At 33.9% G+C, this 18,920-nt stretch overlaps 3 protein-coding genes across 3 annotated transcripts in view; 1 reads left to right on the top strand and 2 right to left on the bottom strand.

The window, feature by feature from the left end:
• The window catches only part of LOC145589534 (protein DELETION OF SUV3 SUPPRESSOR 1(I)-like), a 28,121-nt gene extending 19,813 nt beyond the window's left edge, over window positions 1–8,308 (bottom strand). Inside the window, exon 1 of the mRNA XM_081646143.1 lies at window positions 8,303–8,308. The gene's annotated coding sequence lies outside the window, so the exon portion shown is untranslated. The remainder of the gene's footprint in view (window positions 1–8,302) is intronic.
• LOC145577418 (pectinesterase inhibitor 10-like) lies at window positions 748–1,293 on the top strand. The gene has a single exon (XM_081634844.1). The coding sequence runs from the start codon at window positions 748–750 to the stop codon at window positions 1,291–1,293; it is 546 nt and encodes a 181-aa protein (XP_081490970.1).
• A 1,936-nt stretch (window positions 8,309–10,244) lies between the features above and the next one.
• On the bottom strand, window positions 10,245–17,252 carry LOC145602865 (aldehyde dehydrogenase family 2 member B4, mitochondrial-like). Its single transcript, XM_081659021.1, has 11 exons — window positions 17,081–17,252; window positions 16,177–16,311; window positions 15,913–16,055; window positions 15,644–15,797; window positions 15,323–15,552; window positions 14,968–15,057; window positions 14,694–14,867; window positions 14,472–14,609; window positions 14,221–14,358; window positions 14,066–14,127; window positions 10,245–10,701 (listed from the first exon to the last, which is right to left on the bottom strand). Exons 1-11 carry the CDS (start codon window positions 17,139–17,141, stop codon window positions 10,428–10,430), a joined length of 1,599 nt encoding a protein of 532 aa, XP_081515147.1. The 5' UTR covers window positions 17,142–17,252; the 3' UTR covers window positions 10,245–10,427.
• Between the last annotated feature and the right edge of the window lie 1,668 nt (window positions 17,253–18,920).

The raw sequence follows: 18,920 nt of genomic DNA, 5'->3' as shown, positions 1-18,920 counted from the left end.
CAAAATTTTATATAAAGAAGAAGAAAACTTTAAAGATTGAAGGGAAGTGAGGTAAAGAGGAAAGAGAATTTTAAATTGAGAAGAAAACTGAAGAGAGAGAAAAATAATAGAGCTTAGGAAGAAGAAGAAAGAAAATTAAGATATAGGGAAGAGAAAAAAAAATGTATGTTCATTTTAACGTAATATATGTTCATATTTATTGCTGTTGCAGCTAGCTTGGCTGCACTAGAATGCAGCCAATAATTTGTAGGTGAAGTGTCCGTATATCTTAGTTATAATGAGGTTTATAATCCTCCATATGTTTATATCTTAGGTAGGCTGATCTGTTGTTGTGTTTTTTGTTTTTTTTAATCAAAGTCTGAACTGCAGCCCACAAACAAAATTGACATATTTGAATGGACTTTGGGCCCAAAACATCCTATGAATATTAGGGTTGGATAAACAAGGCCTTAGCCCAATAAAACAATCTATACGGTTTTGATGTATAATTTCACGCGAATATTTAACAAAACAAAATTCTAACATTATTACTTTAAATTTTATCTCTAATACACACGAGTAGAAGATTCTAAAATTATCATAGGCTCATAGCTAACAATTTTCTTTTGGCGTAGAAACTTCTAAATTTATGTCTATTAAATCTTATCTAATTACTTTTGCTTCAAGTTAATTTGTTCATCATTAACTCTCCAATATAACCTTAACTTAAAAATAAATAAAAAATAAAAAAATAAAAAACTCGACTTCATGCATGAATTACATAGAGTTATACTTGACATAAAATTCAATTGCGACGACGCATCATACCTCATATCCACTTGCGACGACGCCACGTACTCATCACTATGCCTCCAAACCCTCCTCCCCGACGTTGACCGCATCAACAGCACCCCGAAGAAGTCCACTCGCCTAGCAATAGCAGCCATTATAGCTGCAGCCCAATCCGGGTCTAAGAGCATCACACAAATCTCGAAACAACCTCAAGTTTGGACCCGTGAAGCCAACTCTCTCAATGATTGTAGTAACTCAATCGCTAACACGGTCAAGGGATTGAACGCAGCAATGGACACTACGGACCACTTGGGTGGTGGTAGTAAGAGTGACAAGGAGTCGAAGAGGACAAGCATGATTAATAACATCAGACCCGTGTTTACGGCTATAAACACTTGCCTTAACAATTTACAAGGATTGAGGGCTAGAGATGTTGTCTTACAAAGAGTTCAAGAATCTACAACACCACTCAATCATCTTGCTACTAATGCTATCGATCTCATCCGTCGTATGCAGTTTTAAATTATTTGTAGTAGTACATTATTAAAATTAAGAGTTGTTTTAAGTACTCATGAGTTGCTTTTATATGATATGGTACTTCTCTGTTTTAGTTGTCATTAGATATACAACTATACAAGTATATTAATGAATTAATTGCAATAATACTATTAATTTTTAGCAATCTTTTTTTATAAAAATTTTGTTATTCTGTATTTTATTTGGGGCTTTGTCTATTTTGTGCAACAATATGACACAATGTTACATGTTGTTTTCTATGGTAAAGTAAAAATCCTTCTCTCTTTTTCAAGAATTTGAAGTTGAAAATCATAAAAGACTATATACCTCATGTAATTATTTTTTTATGAATAACACCACTAATAATTGTATCAAATTAAGTACTTAGGGCCTGTTTTTTCACGTTAATTTCAGTTCAGTTAAGGTTCAATAAGTTCAGTTCCTAATTTCTTTTTCTGATAAATAATTCATTTCAACTCTATTGAGTTCAGTTAAGCTACAATCATTTCAATTCAGTAAATCAATATAGGCCCTTAATCATGTGTTTCCTATGAGTTAATTTTCTTGATACAGAGTTGTATATTCAATGCCTACCCCTTGTTCTATCTCCTTTCTAAAACATTTATTTTTCCAATAAATAACACATTATAAACCATAAACATATTGTATAGAAGCCTAGCTAGGAGCCAATACACCAGTTTGTGTAAATGAGCAATACTTTGCTCATTCGTGATTAGGCATATATATTCTCCAACTATATACTACCTTCGGTCCAAATTACTCGCAACTTTGAGATATTATTTGTGAGCTATAAAATAATACCTTAAAGTTGCGAGTAATTTAGACTGGAGGTAGTACTTCTAAATCAACTCAACATGCATGGTAAGTTACCATTGGTAAAGAACTAACGGGTGGATCACATGCAAGCGAAAAAAAAAGAGAGAGAAAAACATGTCAATGATTTCAGTGAAGTTATAGGAGGGTTTATGCTTTCAAGTTCCAAGAGTGTCTCATGCATGGATTATCGATGTAATTATCTTACTTGAATTGAATAAGCCTTGATATTTGCATGTTTTGTGCTAGAAGATTATCAAGACAAGATATTACTTAGCTAACTCTGTAATTGTTCAATTAATTAAGTTACTTCTCTTACTTTATTTGTTTATACTCTATATCATTATATAGAATAAAAATTTATACGTTTCAACTTTGAGGACCATTGAGGTTAGTTGTAGTATTGGTATTTATTTTAGTATGTAGATGGTGCACTTAAAATATAACCGTTTTTAAAGGTGTTCTTGCTAGCAATGCATCATTTAATCATTTATATGTACGTACTAGCAAATGTATGATTGAACTTGTGAATTATTCTAACAATCTGGTTACATAAAATACAACAAATTTTCTCGCAATAAATCGAGCTGGACCTAGATTTGCTTCAGCACATATAACTATACTTCGAAAAAAATTAAATATACTCGTAGTAAATATTCAACAAAGAAAATTTATAAATTTGAGAAATAATAATTAAAGTAACACATACAATAATGCAATGATATGAGATGATATATTCATATTCAATCTAAATTTTTTGAATATCATTCTTAAACGTTCATCACCTAAATCAATTAATTTTGATATATAGTTTTAATAAGTTCATAAAGTTCAGTTAAGGTGAATAGACCACACCTTTCAATTTCGATTCATGTGGCTCAATTACACATATATGCCAAGTGTTCTTATTACCTATATGACTATTCAGTGAATTAGTACAACGTGTAATGGTATTCATTTTTTCAGTGAACATTACGTTATTCAACAATGACCATTATTTAGAAACATGTTGGAAATGATGCTTTGTAATATTGCATAAGATTTTGCTATAAATATAGAGCAGTAATATCAAACAGTTCAGATGAGCAATCTATATTCACAAACTACTACTGATAGTAAATTTAAACTCATCAATTAAACAACTTTGTTTTTTAAAAAAAAAAAAGTGAAAACATGAAGGGTTACTTCAATCTTGCCATCATACTATGCCTTATGCTCACTGCTTCAGGTTTGCACGATCAATACTTCCTTCGTTTTTATATAAATTATTCTGAATTTATCATTATTATTTATATATCTTGTACATGTGTATTTTTGGTGATTCATACTATTCAAGGAAACATATAAACACATGAGACTGTGTTAGATTTAAGGATGATAACTTGCAATAATGACAAGTGAATCTAATACAGTCTTACGTGATCATATTTTTCAAAAATACTTTAATCTATAAATTATATTCAAAAGAAGTTAATGTTTATTCTTACCTGACTTACTCATCATATATATATATATGAAGATCAAAAGCACTAAAAAAATATAGGGAATATTGATGTTTTTGCTACTTTGATTTTTCAGCAATGACTTACAAAAACAAAAAAATATTTGGTAATGGACTGTTGGAGGCAGAGATACAAGCATTGGAAGCACTTGAAGAAGTTGAAAAATTGATGGGAGCAGAAGATGAGTATTGCATTCCATCAGGCAAAATATGTGCAAGTTCTGGACCTCCAGAACAATGTTGCTCTGGCGCTTGTGTTCCTCATCCTAGGCTTCGTATTTTCGTGTGCGAATAAACCTTAAAATAGGTTTATTGTGGTAGTCACCATCTTTAATTAATCTTGTCTTGTTATGTGCTCGAAGTAAAACTAGTATATATGGTATCGGATCTTAAACGTGACAATTAAAGATGGGTTGAAAAGAATAAAATGCTCTAGTCAATTAGTAGTTCTTGTGTGAAATCGACTGGAGTAATGTTGTATGACTAGTTTAAAGGTCTATTAGTGTTCTAGGAAGGATATCATCTCTTGGGTATGAATTTTCGCTTCGAAATTCCATGTACCCAAGAATTTCTGTATTTTTAATTTCTATTTTCGCATCAATAATTAGAGATCGATGTCCTTTGTCCTTGCTTTAACAAGTCTTTTTTAAATAAAAAAATGTTCCTTGTATATCGTACACTTTGTATGTTACTTGTATCTCAAATTTGATGATGGTCTTATTTTAGAACGAATGTAATACAAATCTAACTGTTTAAAAGGTTAGTTATGTATGTCATGGGCTTCATGGCTATGCTTTTCATTGCATTTTTGGTGGGAGTGGTTAGACTTTAGCCGGCGAGCAAGCCCCAAGATCGATCCGATGGACCCTCCAAATTAAATCCATAGATAGGAGTCCTAGATCAGGCTCAAATCCATTGCCAGGGAGAAATTCAAAGAAGATTATCAGGCTTGTACAGCCAAAATTTACCAGAATTTTATTATTTCTAAACAAACAATTTAGCCACGTGAGAATGACTTCTGAATATTTCTTTATCATAATTAAAAAAAAAAAAAAATTATTGCTAATTTCTTAAAAAAGTATTTAATTAATGCAAATAATAGCTAGAAAACGGATTGGAGATACAGAGTAGTAATTTATATTTAGCTAAATAAAAATCTATGGAGTATTAATGTTAAGTTAGTTCATAGTTTAATTTTGTCTTTATTTCGTCTTATATTAGATCTTAGGAATATTCTAAATTTATAATATCTACTAATTTTATCCCATTATTTCTTTTGCTTCAAGTTTAATTGCATTGTTCCGTTTTTTTTACTTAAAAAAAGTTTAATTGGTTCAATATTGCAATAATAAGGCCCCGTTCTTTAGAGCTGCTTTGCTCTGCTCTGCTTTGCTGAAATCTGCTTTGCTCTGCTCTGCTCTACTCTGCTTTGCTGAAATCTGCTCTGCTCTGCTTCAATCTGCTCTGCTCTGCTCTACTTAAAATTAATACTTAATATTAAATTATTATAATAATAATTAATACTTAATAATAATAATAACAATAATTAATTATTGATATTTAATAAAAAAATTAAAAAAAATAATAAATAATTATTAATATTTAATAATAATAATAAATTAGTAATAATAATAATAATAATAATAATAATAATAATAACAATAATAATTAATATTTAATAATAATAATAATAGTAATAATAATAGAAATTATACTAACAGTAATAATAATATTAGTAACTAATAATATTAATTATAATAACAATAATTGATTTTTATAATAGCAATTAATATTAAGATAATAACTAATATTTAAAGATAATACTAATTATTAATTTTTAATAATAATAATTAAATAATATTTAATAATAATTATAATTAATATAATAATAATTAATATTTAACTTTTAAAAATTTAATGATTATAATAATAATGCGATAATATTAGTAGTAGTAATAATAATAATAATAATAATAATAATAATAATAATAATAATAATAATAATTAATATTTAATAATAATAATAATTAATATTTAATAATAATAATAATTAATATTTAATAATAATAATAATAATAGTAGTAGTAGTAGTAATAATAATAATAATAATAGTAATAGTAGTAGTAATAATAATAATAATAATAATAATAATAATAATAATAATAATAATAATAATAATAATAATAATAATAATAAAATAATAATAATAATAATAATAATAATAATAATAACAATAAAATCTGCTCTGCTCTGCTCTGCTCGGCTCGGCTCGGCTGAAATCTGCTCTGCTCTGCTGAAATCTGCTCTGCTCTGCTCTGCTGAAATCTGCTCTGCTCTGCCCAGAAGCTCAAAAGAACAGGGCCTAACTCTCTCCTATATCCCATCTCACGTTTATTTCCAAAAAAAAAAAAAAAAAAAAAAAAAAAAAAAAAAAGAATTATTGACTTCATGCATGTACTATACTGACAAGATAGAGTTATAGTCTATAGAAGACTTATACGGAGTACTCCGTAGTTGACATAAACAAGGAATTCCATTGATGTCATACTTGTATTTCTCTAGCCAAACTAGATTTATCAAACCAAATTCATATAAAGATTTTCTTTCCATATTATTACTTTGTTACAATTTTATACCTGAGTTGGTTAAAGTTGTCCTAATTCCTAAACCTAGTTCGTATCTTTTTAGTCTACTAAAAAAACCCTTATAAATTTTACATTCTACTTAACTCTTTAATCCTCCACATCAAACCAAAACATCAATCTCACAACAAAAATAAATAAAAAAAGTAAAAATAAAACAATGGTGAAACAATTATTTCTCGTTCTAGTAGCATTCCTCCTCTTCCTATTTGTTACACCCTCCTTCGCAATGGCAAGCTACAACGCAACCATGTCTCGTCCATTGCTTGCTAGGGACACTTGCGCTACGAGCTTATCCTCCTTAGCCATGGCAAATCACAACACAGCCATGACATATAATCCATTGCATGATCATACGGACACTTGCGTTGCGAATTTACAAGAGTCGAAGCCTACACCATCACTTAATCAACTTGCTAGTAGTTTTATGGATCTCTTACGTCCCACACGAAAATATTTAAACTGGATTCTATTTTATTACATGATTCTCAATTTATTATTAAGGTCTGTTTCAAATGGAGTTCAAGATTCTACCATGACGCCACTTTATCATCACGCATATCAATTTGCTAATAATGCTATCATTCTCATCCGTCGCATTAGCGGAGTTTTAAATTTAATTCTACTTTTTACCACGTTATTAGGTATTTATTAAGTTCGAAATTTGTTATTTTTATTAAGCAAGCTAGATTTGGGATTGGGAGCCCTAATTGTTTGTAGTTTATACTTTATTCCATTAGATTTAATGTAGAAAGTACTTGATATAATATATGTCAATCAATAAATTGATTACGATTATTTTTTAGCCATCTTTTATTATATGCTTGTGTTTTAATTGTATAGTTAATTACCGAGTAGAATATATTTTGTTGGCACAAATTGAATATAAGGGGGATTTCATCTTAGTTGATTCGATCAATTATATTAAATGTTTACTGGATTATCAAATTACTGAAGATGAAAAACGAATGATTAAATACATTAGAGCTAATTTAAGTATCCTTACTAGTTCAAAAATTAATGCAAGTCAAATTAAATAACTACCAAATCAATTAATTATTCTCCGTATATACACAAGAAAAGGTAGACTTTATAAAAATATCATCGATATTTATAGTATTTGGGCTACTCTAAAATATACTCCGACATACATTCAAGTCTACTCTCAAGATAATTGTTGATTCATCTTCATAAACCTATTGATAATTGAATTCAATATGACTCACTAGCAAAACTTGATTCATAATCAATTACATTAAATTAAAATTCATGACCTAATACCAAAATTCTACTTGAAATCAAGCTAGATGTCGGAACATTACTTGACTTAAACCTTAAGCCAAAAATCAAGAAAACAAAAGCCTCATGATCCTAAAATTAATAGTAACAAACCAAGTGAGTCATAATTCAAAAGTTAGATTTGATTAATAACAAATTTCTGCTTACAAACAATTTTCTTAAGTAAACCAACATAATGCTTAAGAGATCGATTTAGAGCACTATTCAAACTAATTTAATTACACTTAATGACTTAAAGAAAGTCATGCTAAGCTAATACATATTATTCAATATCCTAGAACTAAACTTGTGACAATAAGACGGCATAGCTACTGGAGCGTCAGGGAGATTGGGAAGACACGAGTTGTTGCTGCGTTGGTGATTCGCCGGAGTAATTGTTACAACGCCTTGATTAGCCGTGACACCTGTTGGAAATAGAAGTGGAAGTAGTACGTGATGGGTTGCAAGGATGAGAGTATTATTGCATGAAGTGAATTACATTACATTGCATGGCTACTCCTACTCTTATTTATAGTAGGTGTAAGTCGGTTCTTTCCACCGACATACTACTATTCCTTTACTCTAGATCTTTCTAGGTGACTTAACATTATCTAGGACTTCCCTCTAGGCTAGATTTTTTCTTAGATTTTTCCTAGATATTTTCTTAAGCCTATTCTAGAATATTGTAAAATAGCTTTAACTAGAAATTACAAGATTTTTCTAGATTAGCTATATATTAGCTTATTTTTAACAACACCTTTATTTGTAGAAGAAACCGGTGTTGAAGACGTCGTGGTTTTGATAATCTGCTTCTTCTTGATGTTGCTTGCTGATTTCTTAGGATGAGTAACACAACTTAGTGATGTCATTTTGCTCATGATACTATGAACAACATTACTGACTTTAGCCATTAGTACTTCTTTACGTAAGAACACCAAGAGTAAAAAAAAAAATATTTTGACAAAGTAATGTGTATGAAACTCAAGCGCAAATAACCTGCCTATTTATTATGCACAAATTAATGAATTCCAATTAGCATTAGGATTACGCGTAGAGAGAGTTACTAAACCAATAAAGGATCTTTTTTCTAAGAGGATAAACACTAGTAATAACTTTTCATAAATAAACTTTTTTTTTTTTATTTAAAAAAAAAAAAAAAAAAAAAAAAAAAAAAAAAAAAAAACAGACAAGATAATAATGTACTATGGAGGTACTCCGATCCACTTTTTAAAAGTTGGGATAAGTAATTAACATGACAAAATTTTCATAATACTACGAGTATGTATTATTGTGACATGCTTTTGTTTATTTTATCTCTACTTCTCTGGTTTAGTTGTATGAACTCTATATCTTTCCATATTTAAATAAATCGAATTGCAACAATGCCAATAATGCACGGACATTGTAGAATTATACTTGACATAAAATTCCACTGCAGTTAAATCTCTTTAGCCGACTCAAAACAAATAAGCCTATAAATATTTCATGCAAACTTCAATTCTTCACATCAAACCAAAACATCATAATATCATATCCTCTTCATTCAACAACAAACTAAACCAAAACAATGGCACGAAAACAATTCTTTCTGGTAGCATCCCTTATTTTCCTTTGTGTAACAGGCTCATTAGCAAGCTACTCCCCAGCCACATCATACCTCATATCCACTTGCGACGACGCCACATACTCAGCCTTATGCCTTCAAACCCTCCTCCCCGACGTTGACCGCATCAACAGCACCCCGAAGAAGTCCACTCGCCTAGCAATAGCAGCCATTATAGCTGCAGCCCAATCCGGGTCTAAGAGCATCACACAAATCTCGAAACAACCTCAAGTTTGGACCCGTGAAGCCAACTCCCTCAATGATTGCAGTACCTCAATCACTAACACGGTCAAGGGATTGAACGCAGCAATGGACACTACGGACCACTTGGGTGGTGGTAGTAAGAGTGACAAGGAGTCGAAGAGGACAAGCATGATTAATAACATCAGACCCGTGTTTACGGCTATAAACACTTGCCTTAACAATTTACAAGGATTGAGGGCTAGAGATGTTGTCTTACAAAGAGTTCAAGAATCTACAACACCACTCAATCATCTTGCTACTAATGCTATCGATCTCATCCGTCGTATGCAGTTTTAAATTTGATTATTTTATACTACTACATTATTAGTTATTCATTAATAAGACTTGTTTAAGTGTTTTGTTATATTCAAGCAAGATTTAGGAGCCTAAGTATTATGAGTTTTCTTTTAGTTCATGCTTTTTTCCCATTAATTAGATGGATCGTTGAAATTACTCTACGTCAAATTTTCAATGAATAAATGTTGCTTTTATGCAGAAATTATTTTTATTTTTTGTTAATTAGAGTATTATAGTTCAGTATTTCTAATCATGGCAAAATATTTACTAGTAATAAGCAATTAAAAAAAATATACAAAATACGAGTAACCTTTTTCTCAACCAGGTTGAATTGTGCCCTGAAGACTAGCTTAGGTAAATATTTTTATTAATAATATAACTACTACGTATAATATTTTGTTCTACTGTGGTCAAGGCAACTGTTGATCTTGGCTGGTATTTCATGTAATAAGAGGTGTACAATCCAAATCCCGATTTTAACAGCAATACACAGGACTAAACCAACTAACTAATTATATCTGACTACATGTTTGTATAAATAGCAACTACACAATCCGCATAAAAACCAATGATATATAGATAAAAAGCCGCTGTAAGGTTGTCTACAGAAAACAAGCCTGATAATTGTGGGAGGATATTGGAAATTTGGAGTTATATTGTGTATTTTCCTCAGAAAATATGAGACAAGGACTAGCAGGATTGCATGGAACGGCCTTGCATAATTACAAATTAAACTTACAATTTACAACCAAGCAGGATCTTTCAGAGCAGTGACAACAGCTTTCACCTGCAGGTAGTTGTTGAGGCTGTATACACTCTTCTCCCTGCCCATACCGCTCATCTTGTACCCACCAAAAGGAATTGCAGCATCGAAAACATCAAAGCAGTTCACCCACACTGTCCCGGTTTTCAGTGCTCGTGATAATTTGTTGGCAGTGTCGAGGTTCTGAGTGAATACTCCCGCTGCTAGGCCATACCTAGTAGTGTTTGCCCTCCGAATCACATCATCAAGATCCCTACAGTACAACATAGTGAAGAATATAATCAGTGATGGGGCTTTACCAACACTTATGTTCAAATCAGAGCTAAGATCTGAAGTCTGAACAACTCTGCATCGACGAATGTGAAGTACAGGAACTAATTGTTAGAATATAATGTTAATGATATTCTGATTTATTGTATATATCTAATTATGCCATGTATTTATCTAGTGCATATATTTAGGAAGTATAGCAGTAGAATAGCATAGTTAGCTCCCTAATCTAAGCCTCAATTATAGGCTCAATATTCTGTGTACAGTTGTATATATTCAGCTATCGTATGGAATGCAAACCAGGCAATTACATTCTATCTTCTTTCATGGTATCAGATTAAGGTTTCGACCTTGGCTTCAACCTCCCTAACAATCGCCCACCTTCTCTTCCGCTGCTCACCATGTCTCCCGAATCCTCAAAATTCCATCCCGCTCTCACCATCACCAACAATGTCAAAACTCTCATCCCCATCACATTGGATGATCAAGGCATGTATCATTCTTGGGCTACCTTGTTCAAGGTACTTGTTAGGGTCCATGATTTATATCATCATATCATACCTCCTACGGAGGCAACGGAGATTACCGCCTATCAAGCCACCAAAGCTGCTGATCCGGCTCTATGGAAGCGACTTGATGCTGCGGTTTTGAACTGGATTTATGGAAACATATCCCCCGATCTCCTTCATGCCATTCTTCTCAAAGATGACACCGCTCAAGGGGCTTGGGCTCGTCTCGAATCAATGTTTCAAGACAACAAAGCATCTCGTGCAACCCACCTTGAAGAGGAACTTGCCGATCTCGTGTTCGAGAATTTCTCAAATATTGATGCCTACTGCAATCATATAAAATCTCTTGCTGATCGACTCGCTGATGTTGATGCTCCTCTCTCCGAAAGCCGCCTAGTCCTCAAGCTCACCGCCGGTTTACCCGAAGCCTATGCCGGCACGGTGGATATAATTCAGAACCAAGAACCATTGCCTTCATTCGAAAGCTGTCGTTCTCGCCTTAAACTTGCTGAACGGACGATCAAAAATCGGCTAGCCAAGGAGGGTGGTTCAGGCAACCGCAATCAAGCACTTGTGACATCCACCGTCGCGAGCAACTCCTCTTCTTCTTCCTTGAATCACTCTGCTTCAAAAGGGGGAAAGCAAAAGAAATCAAACTCTTCTAAACATTCTGGAAAGGGCCGCAACAATTCACCTCTTGGGGCCCAACAGCAACCCCCTTTACATGGCCCACATGTGCCATATAGTTGGCAGCAAACTCCTTGGGCCTACAATCCGTGGGTCGGGGTTCCTCCTTGCCCGTATCCTGCCACCTCCTGCCCCATTCGCCACCTCACTCTTCTCCTTCCTCACCTGAGCCAGCCCAACAACTCCACATAGATCAGATCACCCCACATCTCACATCCGTACCTTTATTACCTTCCCATTGTATGACAACTAGAGCTAAAAATGGAATCTACAAACCAAACACCAAGTATGCTGCCAACCTAGCTTCCACGACTACTACTACCATTTCTCCAATACCAAAAGACCCGATGAGTGCTATTCGTGACCCTAATTGGAAAGCGGCAATGTTAGATGAATTTAATGCTCTAATTGAAAATAAAACATGGAAATTGGTACCTAGGCCACCGAATGTGAATGTCATTAGATCAATGTGGATTTTTCGTCACAAAAAGAATTCTGACGGTTCTTTTGAGAGGCATAAAGCCCGTCTTGTAGGTGATGGAAAAACTCAACAGCAGGGTGTTGATTGTGATGAGACTTTTAGTCCGGTTGTGAAACCGGCTACTATTCGTACTGTTCTTACCATTGCTATCTCCAAATCTTGGCCTATTCATCAGTTGGATGTCAAGAATGCTTTCTTACATGGTCATCTTAATGAGACTGTCTACATGCATCAACCTTTGGGGTTCCGTGATAAGAGTCGACCTGATCATGTGTGTTTACTGGATAAATCTCTTTATGGCCTTAAACAAGCTCCCCGAGCCTGGTATCAGCGTTTTGCGGATTTTGTTGCTACTATTGGTTTTATTCACAGTACATCTGATAACTCATTGTTCATTTACAGGCAGGGCTCGGATATGGCTTACCTCTTATTATATGTTGATGATATTATCCTTACCGCCTCTTCTGACAGGTTAAGAAAGCATTTCATGGCTCTTTTGAGTGGCGAGTTTGCTATGAAGGACTTAGGTCCTCTTAGTTTTTTCTTGGGGATTGCGGTTTCTCGCAATGACGATGGTATGTTCTTGTCTCAAACACAGTACGCCACAGAGATCATAGACCGGGCTGGCATGGCTAATTGTAGTCCCTGCGCTACTCCGGTTGACACCAAACCGAAACTCAGTGCCTCAGCAGGTTCACCATGTGCCGACCCATCTAAGTACCGCAGTTTGGCCGGTGCTTTGCAGTACCTTACTTTCACCAGACCCGACATTTCTTATGCAGTGCAGCAAATTTGTCTTCATATGCATGATCCACGGCACGAGCATATGAATGCTCTCAAGCGCGTTTTACGCTACTTACAGGGTACTCTATCTTTCGGTCTACATCTATATAAAACCTCCCTTAGTAAATTAATTTCTTATACTGATGCTGATTGGGGAGGATGTCCGGATACTAGACGCTCTACATCCGGCTACTGTGTTTATTTTGGTGATAATTTGATTAGTTGGTCATCCAAAAGACAACCAACTCTATCAAAATCTAGTGCTGAGGCCGAATACAGAGGAGTTGCTAATGTTGTTTCTGATTCTTGTTGGATCAGAAATTTATTACTTGAGCTCCATTGTCCTATTCACAAAGCTACTCTGGTTTATTGTGATAATGTGAGTGCCATCTATTTATCAGGAAATCCGGTACAACATCAACGTACCAAGCATATAGAGATGGACATTCATTTTGTCAGGGAGAAAGTTGCTAAGGGCGAGGTACGTGTTCTCCATATTCCCTCTCGATATCAGATTGCCGATATTTTCACCAAGGGATTACCTCGTATTTTATTTGAAGACTTTCGAGCCAGTCTCAGCGTTCGTGATGCACCCGTTTCGACTGCGGGGGCGTGTTAGAATATAATGTTAATGATATTCTGATTTATTGTATATATCTAATTATGCCATGTATTTATCTAGTGCATATATTTAGGAAGTATAGCAGTAGAATAGCATAGTTAGCTCCCTAATCTAAGCCTCAATTATAGGCTCAATATTCTGTGTACAGTTGTATATATTCAGCTATCGTATGGAATGCAAACCAGGCAATTACATTCTATCTTCTTTCACTAATTAACAACATTTTGGTAAATATTAAATGTAATAAAAGAAATCTCAGGTTTACCTGAATTTCAAGATAGACTGTACTGGGCCAAATATCTCATCCTGTGCAATTAACATATCCTCCTGATACAAGAACACCAAAACTCAGAATTGCTGTGGCTAAATACTTACAATTTTTACCTAAAAAGGTTGATGCAAAGGGAGATGATTCCTTACCTGAACATTTGAGAAGACAGTGGGTTGGACAAAGAAACCTTTAGATCCAAATCTCTCACCTCCACACTCGAGTTTGGCACTGCTCTCCGTACCAGATTTTATGTACCTCATAACTTTCTCAAATTGCTCCGTATCTATCTGCGGTTCCACGTTACATTGGCAAAAAGGTAAATTTCAGCTTTAATTACTTAGTTTCCTTTTCTATGCACCTCATATTGCTTGGCCTTAAAGGGAGCAGGACATGAATATACCTGAGGACCTTGCTCAATGCCACTCTTAAAGGGATCTCCAACAGAACGTCTCTTGGCACGTTGAGTTGCTTTTTCCACAAACTCATCATACACACTCTCGTGCACATAAGTTCTGGAGCCAGCACAGCAACATTGGCCCTATGATGAACACCAAAAAGCTTAAGAAGATACTATATATTTCTAGCTCTTATATACAACTAATACAAAGAGGAGTGGAAATACCTGATTAAAGAAGAGAGCAAAATGTGCAAGTTCCACTGCTTTATCGACATCAGCATCCCTACATACAATAAAAGGAGATTTTCCTCCGAGCTCCAAAGTTGCTGGCTTAAGGTTGCTCTTAGCTGCTAGTTCAAGAACTGTCTGTCCAGTTTCAGTAGATCCAGTGAAAGCAATCTGTAAAATAAATTCAATACAATAGAAATCACGTTAAGAAACACTATTTATATTGTAGCTCATCATAGGATCAAGAAAATTCGGAATGGTCAAAGAATACCTTATCGACATCCATATGACTTGCAAGTGCAGCACCAGCTGTTGGACCAAAGCCAGAAACTATATTCAACACACCAGGAGGAAGACCAGCCTGCAAGCCAGGAGTGTAAGGGGTGTAACAGCTAGATGTTATGAAACATATTTTGTTAAGTTATTGATAATGTTATACAAGTAATACAACAGAGTATTTTGAAATCTGCAGATATGTTATACAGTAGAGTTTCTGATACCCACAACTAGACGTAGAAATTGCATATACTACTATGAGAGATGAACACGGAAGAATGGTTAAGACATAAGAACAAAGTATGTCAAAGAAGCATGGTAATATCTGCAGCTCCTATAGTCCTAATTACCTCATGGAAGAGTTTCCCAACAAAGAGAGCAGTCAATGGAGTTTGCTCGGCAGTCTTTAAGACAATAGTATTGCCACATGCCAAGGCAGGGCCAACTTTCCAAGCAAACATGATGAGAGGAAAGTTCCATGGTATGATTTGCCCGGCTACACCAATCGGTTCATGCAATGTTTGTACATGGTATGGACCATCAGCAGGTACTGTCAGACCATGAATTTTATCTGCCCAACCTACATTGTTCCCAGGACAAAATCTTCAAAATTTAAGCCGAAATACAATTATTTATATATGGATAGGATAATAAGTATGTTTCTTATTTACCAGCATAATAGCGAAATAATCGTACAAACAATGGAAGTTCTGATTTGAAAGCCTGTTGAAAAGGCTTCCCGTTATCCCACGTCTCTAAGGCAGCAAGCTCCTCACTGTGTTTCTCAACCAAATCAGCAAATTTCAGAATGATCCGCACTCTTTCCTGAAGAAATTTAACAGGAAAAGTATATGATTGCCAAACATTACAGCATAAAGTCAAAAGAAAGACAAAAAACTTAAGCAAAGAAATAGAGAGTTAGATGCAGGGGAAATGTTACATAAGCTGTCATTTTAGGCCATGGACCTTCATCAAAAGCTTTGCGAGCAGCAGCAACTGCACGATTGATATCTTCTGCATCACCTTCAGCAACATGGGCTATCACATCCCCAGTCCGAGGATCATATGTAGGAAACTTCTTTCCTAAAAAAAATTTAATGTGAATTTCAATACAAACAAGCATATAACATATGTCAAAGTGTCAAACACTACATAAAACCACACAGACTTTGAACGAATAAGCCAAACTAGATAAAAAGGTTACCAGATGCTGAGTCCACAAATTGTCCATTGATTAGAAGCTGTGTATGTTTAATATCCACATTAGGAATTATAGGATCTTCAATTACAGCAGCTGTGCTATATCGACTTAAGTTTCTTCCCCAACTTGAACCTTTACCTGAGAATAAATTATTGGTTCTTACTAAAAAGAAACAGATAAACAATTACAGCTGTTGATGTTTACTTGGGAATGAATAAGCAAAACCAAAGTAAAGTACTGTATCAAATAATGAAAACTATAGTGTAAACCTACTAATTCATGGACTTTTATGCATGATTAACAATGTAGAGTAAGGATCAATATACAACCATTAGTATTCTTTATCTAAGAACTAATATAAGGAGCACAATATTGCTGGTTTTATACAATTAAGGGAGAGTTTTCATTGATCGACTTATTTTGACTCGTTTCAAACAAGACATGTTCAGATAAGATTACACAACAAATGGAGCCAAAATAAGTTTGAAGTATTTCTAACAATTTAATTTAAGTGGAAGAGAACACATGCCAAATGTAGAAAATAATCGTCAAAACGAAAGCAAAGTTAATGCCACAAGTTAGAATGCCACAAGTAAAGCTCTCAGAAACCAGAATTTTCCATTAAATCACACAATTTCAGGCTACTCTAATTCAATTAGCTCAATAAATTCAGTAATCAGTAGCTTTAATCAGCTGCATCAATCAAACATAAAAGTATAATAAAACCCAATTTCCAATATTTATTTATTTTTTTTTTTTTTTTTGCCAACAGTTAATATCCAAAGATATTGGATTATACAATACCTTAAAATTTTGATGCAACAGTAATCAAAAGTTTGAAAAGAGTATGAAAAATGCAAAATTTGAAAGAAAAAAGAAAAGAAACAAGAAAGGGAACTTGACTTACGAAGAGAAGGAGACAGAGACAAGGAACGAGAAAGCAGAGAAGAAATCCTGCGAGCTGCCATGTCTGATGAATTAGTATTCACACAATATTTGAGTGTGAATCAAAGTTGTACTCAAAAACTTAGTAGTGAGTATTGTTCTTGTTCAACTTTGAATATGTGATTGTGGAGGATAAACTTCTGCTTTATCAGTCAAATCTTTTAGCTTAAAAAAAGGACAAAGTGAAGCTGTCCTTTTAATTTAGCAAATTGCAATGCAAAGGTGGCAGATTATGTTTTGGTTTTAAGTGGTATTCAATACATTTGTTGTTATTATAGGAAGTCGTCAGTAGTCACTTTTACTAATCTCCAATAGATAAGGAAACAAAATACTATGACTTGTGTAGTGGGTAATGGGTATGTTTATCTACTTAGTTACAAAATAACTTACTATGACACTGTTGAATTATTTACGAAAATGTCATGCTATAAAGATATTTTGTTGATTTACAGTATAGTTTTTTTGCTTATAGTTACATCTCCTCCGACGGAAGTTCATTGGTTAAGTGCAATGAAGAATTATTTCAACTTAAAGACATTTTTGTTGCATTTTTATATTCAAGGCTTGATGGTCTTGGACTCTTGGATGACTTGTTATGTAGAAACTTGGGTATAGTATTGCATTACAACGAACACTGCCATCCTAAATTCCTAATTCCTAATGTTCTTGAAAAAATCACAACTTTTATCACAATTTAGTACTGCCAAACGGCCATCATGTAGATTGAATTATTCTCTGTATGCATTTCATCAAAACTCGTAGACATAAAGAGTATTTTGTTTATCAATAAGATAAAATTGTATATCTCCAAATTGTGAACTCTAAAAATGACTAGTCATTCAAATTTAATTTATGAAAACCGAAGGCAACAATCTAACATCGTATATATAAATATATAATAAAACTGTGCAAATATGAAATATTCTGAATTTAAAAATGCATTACATGAGCTAGATAATTTATCTGGCGCAAAAGAAAACATTCCACATTACTGATCTCAAACAAAATTTTGGTTTAGAATTTAAGGGGGCATCTCAGATTTATGACTGAAGCAGCCTTTTGCCAAAATGGCAGATTGGCAGTCATTGACTCCATTGGTAAGGTATCACAAATGCTGGTTTGTCTCAATGTTAGCACTCATGAACAAATACTGTCATTTAATAGACTAAAAAGAAAGAAAAGTTGGCATCCCTAAATGCATCTTAATCCAATTATTTTGCTTAAACTAACTAAAACTACTTTGCTACTTTTATATTCATTGTAAGATATGATGACCCATAGACCGAGAACCATTTCTCAAGTTGTAGGCAAGATTGCTGTTCCATTTTCTAGATTGATTGCCTGAAAGAGTTTGAAGAGAACAAGTCCGTGCCGATCCATTATCACCAGCCTCATCATCATACTTAGACCTGCAATTGATAACTGTCACTGCTGAGTTGATGCTACTAGCAGTGTTGGTGGATCCCTTGCCATGAAGACCTTTGCTAGCCAATCTGTTCATTTCTATACGTCTTTTGATAGCCATGACAACTCCAACAACAGAGAACACTAACACAACAAAGACCGAATCATTCGGACATCCTTCCACAAGTAGTGCTGAAAACGGGAAATACATGTTCATCTTTTTGATTAACGAACAATGTTAATCTAGACCCATTATAGGTATTTCGCCCAGCAATAGTAGGTCATTTCACGCGGATGACATGGACTACTGCACACTCTTTGTGCTGACGCCACATGCCAACTCACGCTAGCCGTTTACACGGTCGATAACTCATTGTTGACGTGGTTTAACTCAGGTT

This window comes from Chenopodium album, chromosome 2 (assembly GCF_948465745.1).
Source record: "Chenopodium album chromosome 2, dcCheAlbu1.1, whole genome shotgun sequence".
NCBI lineage: Eukaryota > Viridiplantae > Streptophyta > Magnoliopsida > Caryophyllales > Amaranthaceae > Chenopodium > Chenopodium album.
Note: the sequence above shows the minus strand (reverse complement) of the source record. Positions and strands in the feature narration are given on the sequence as shown.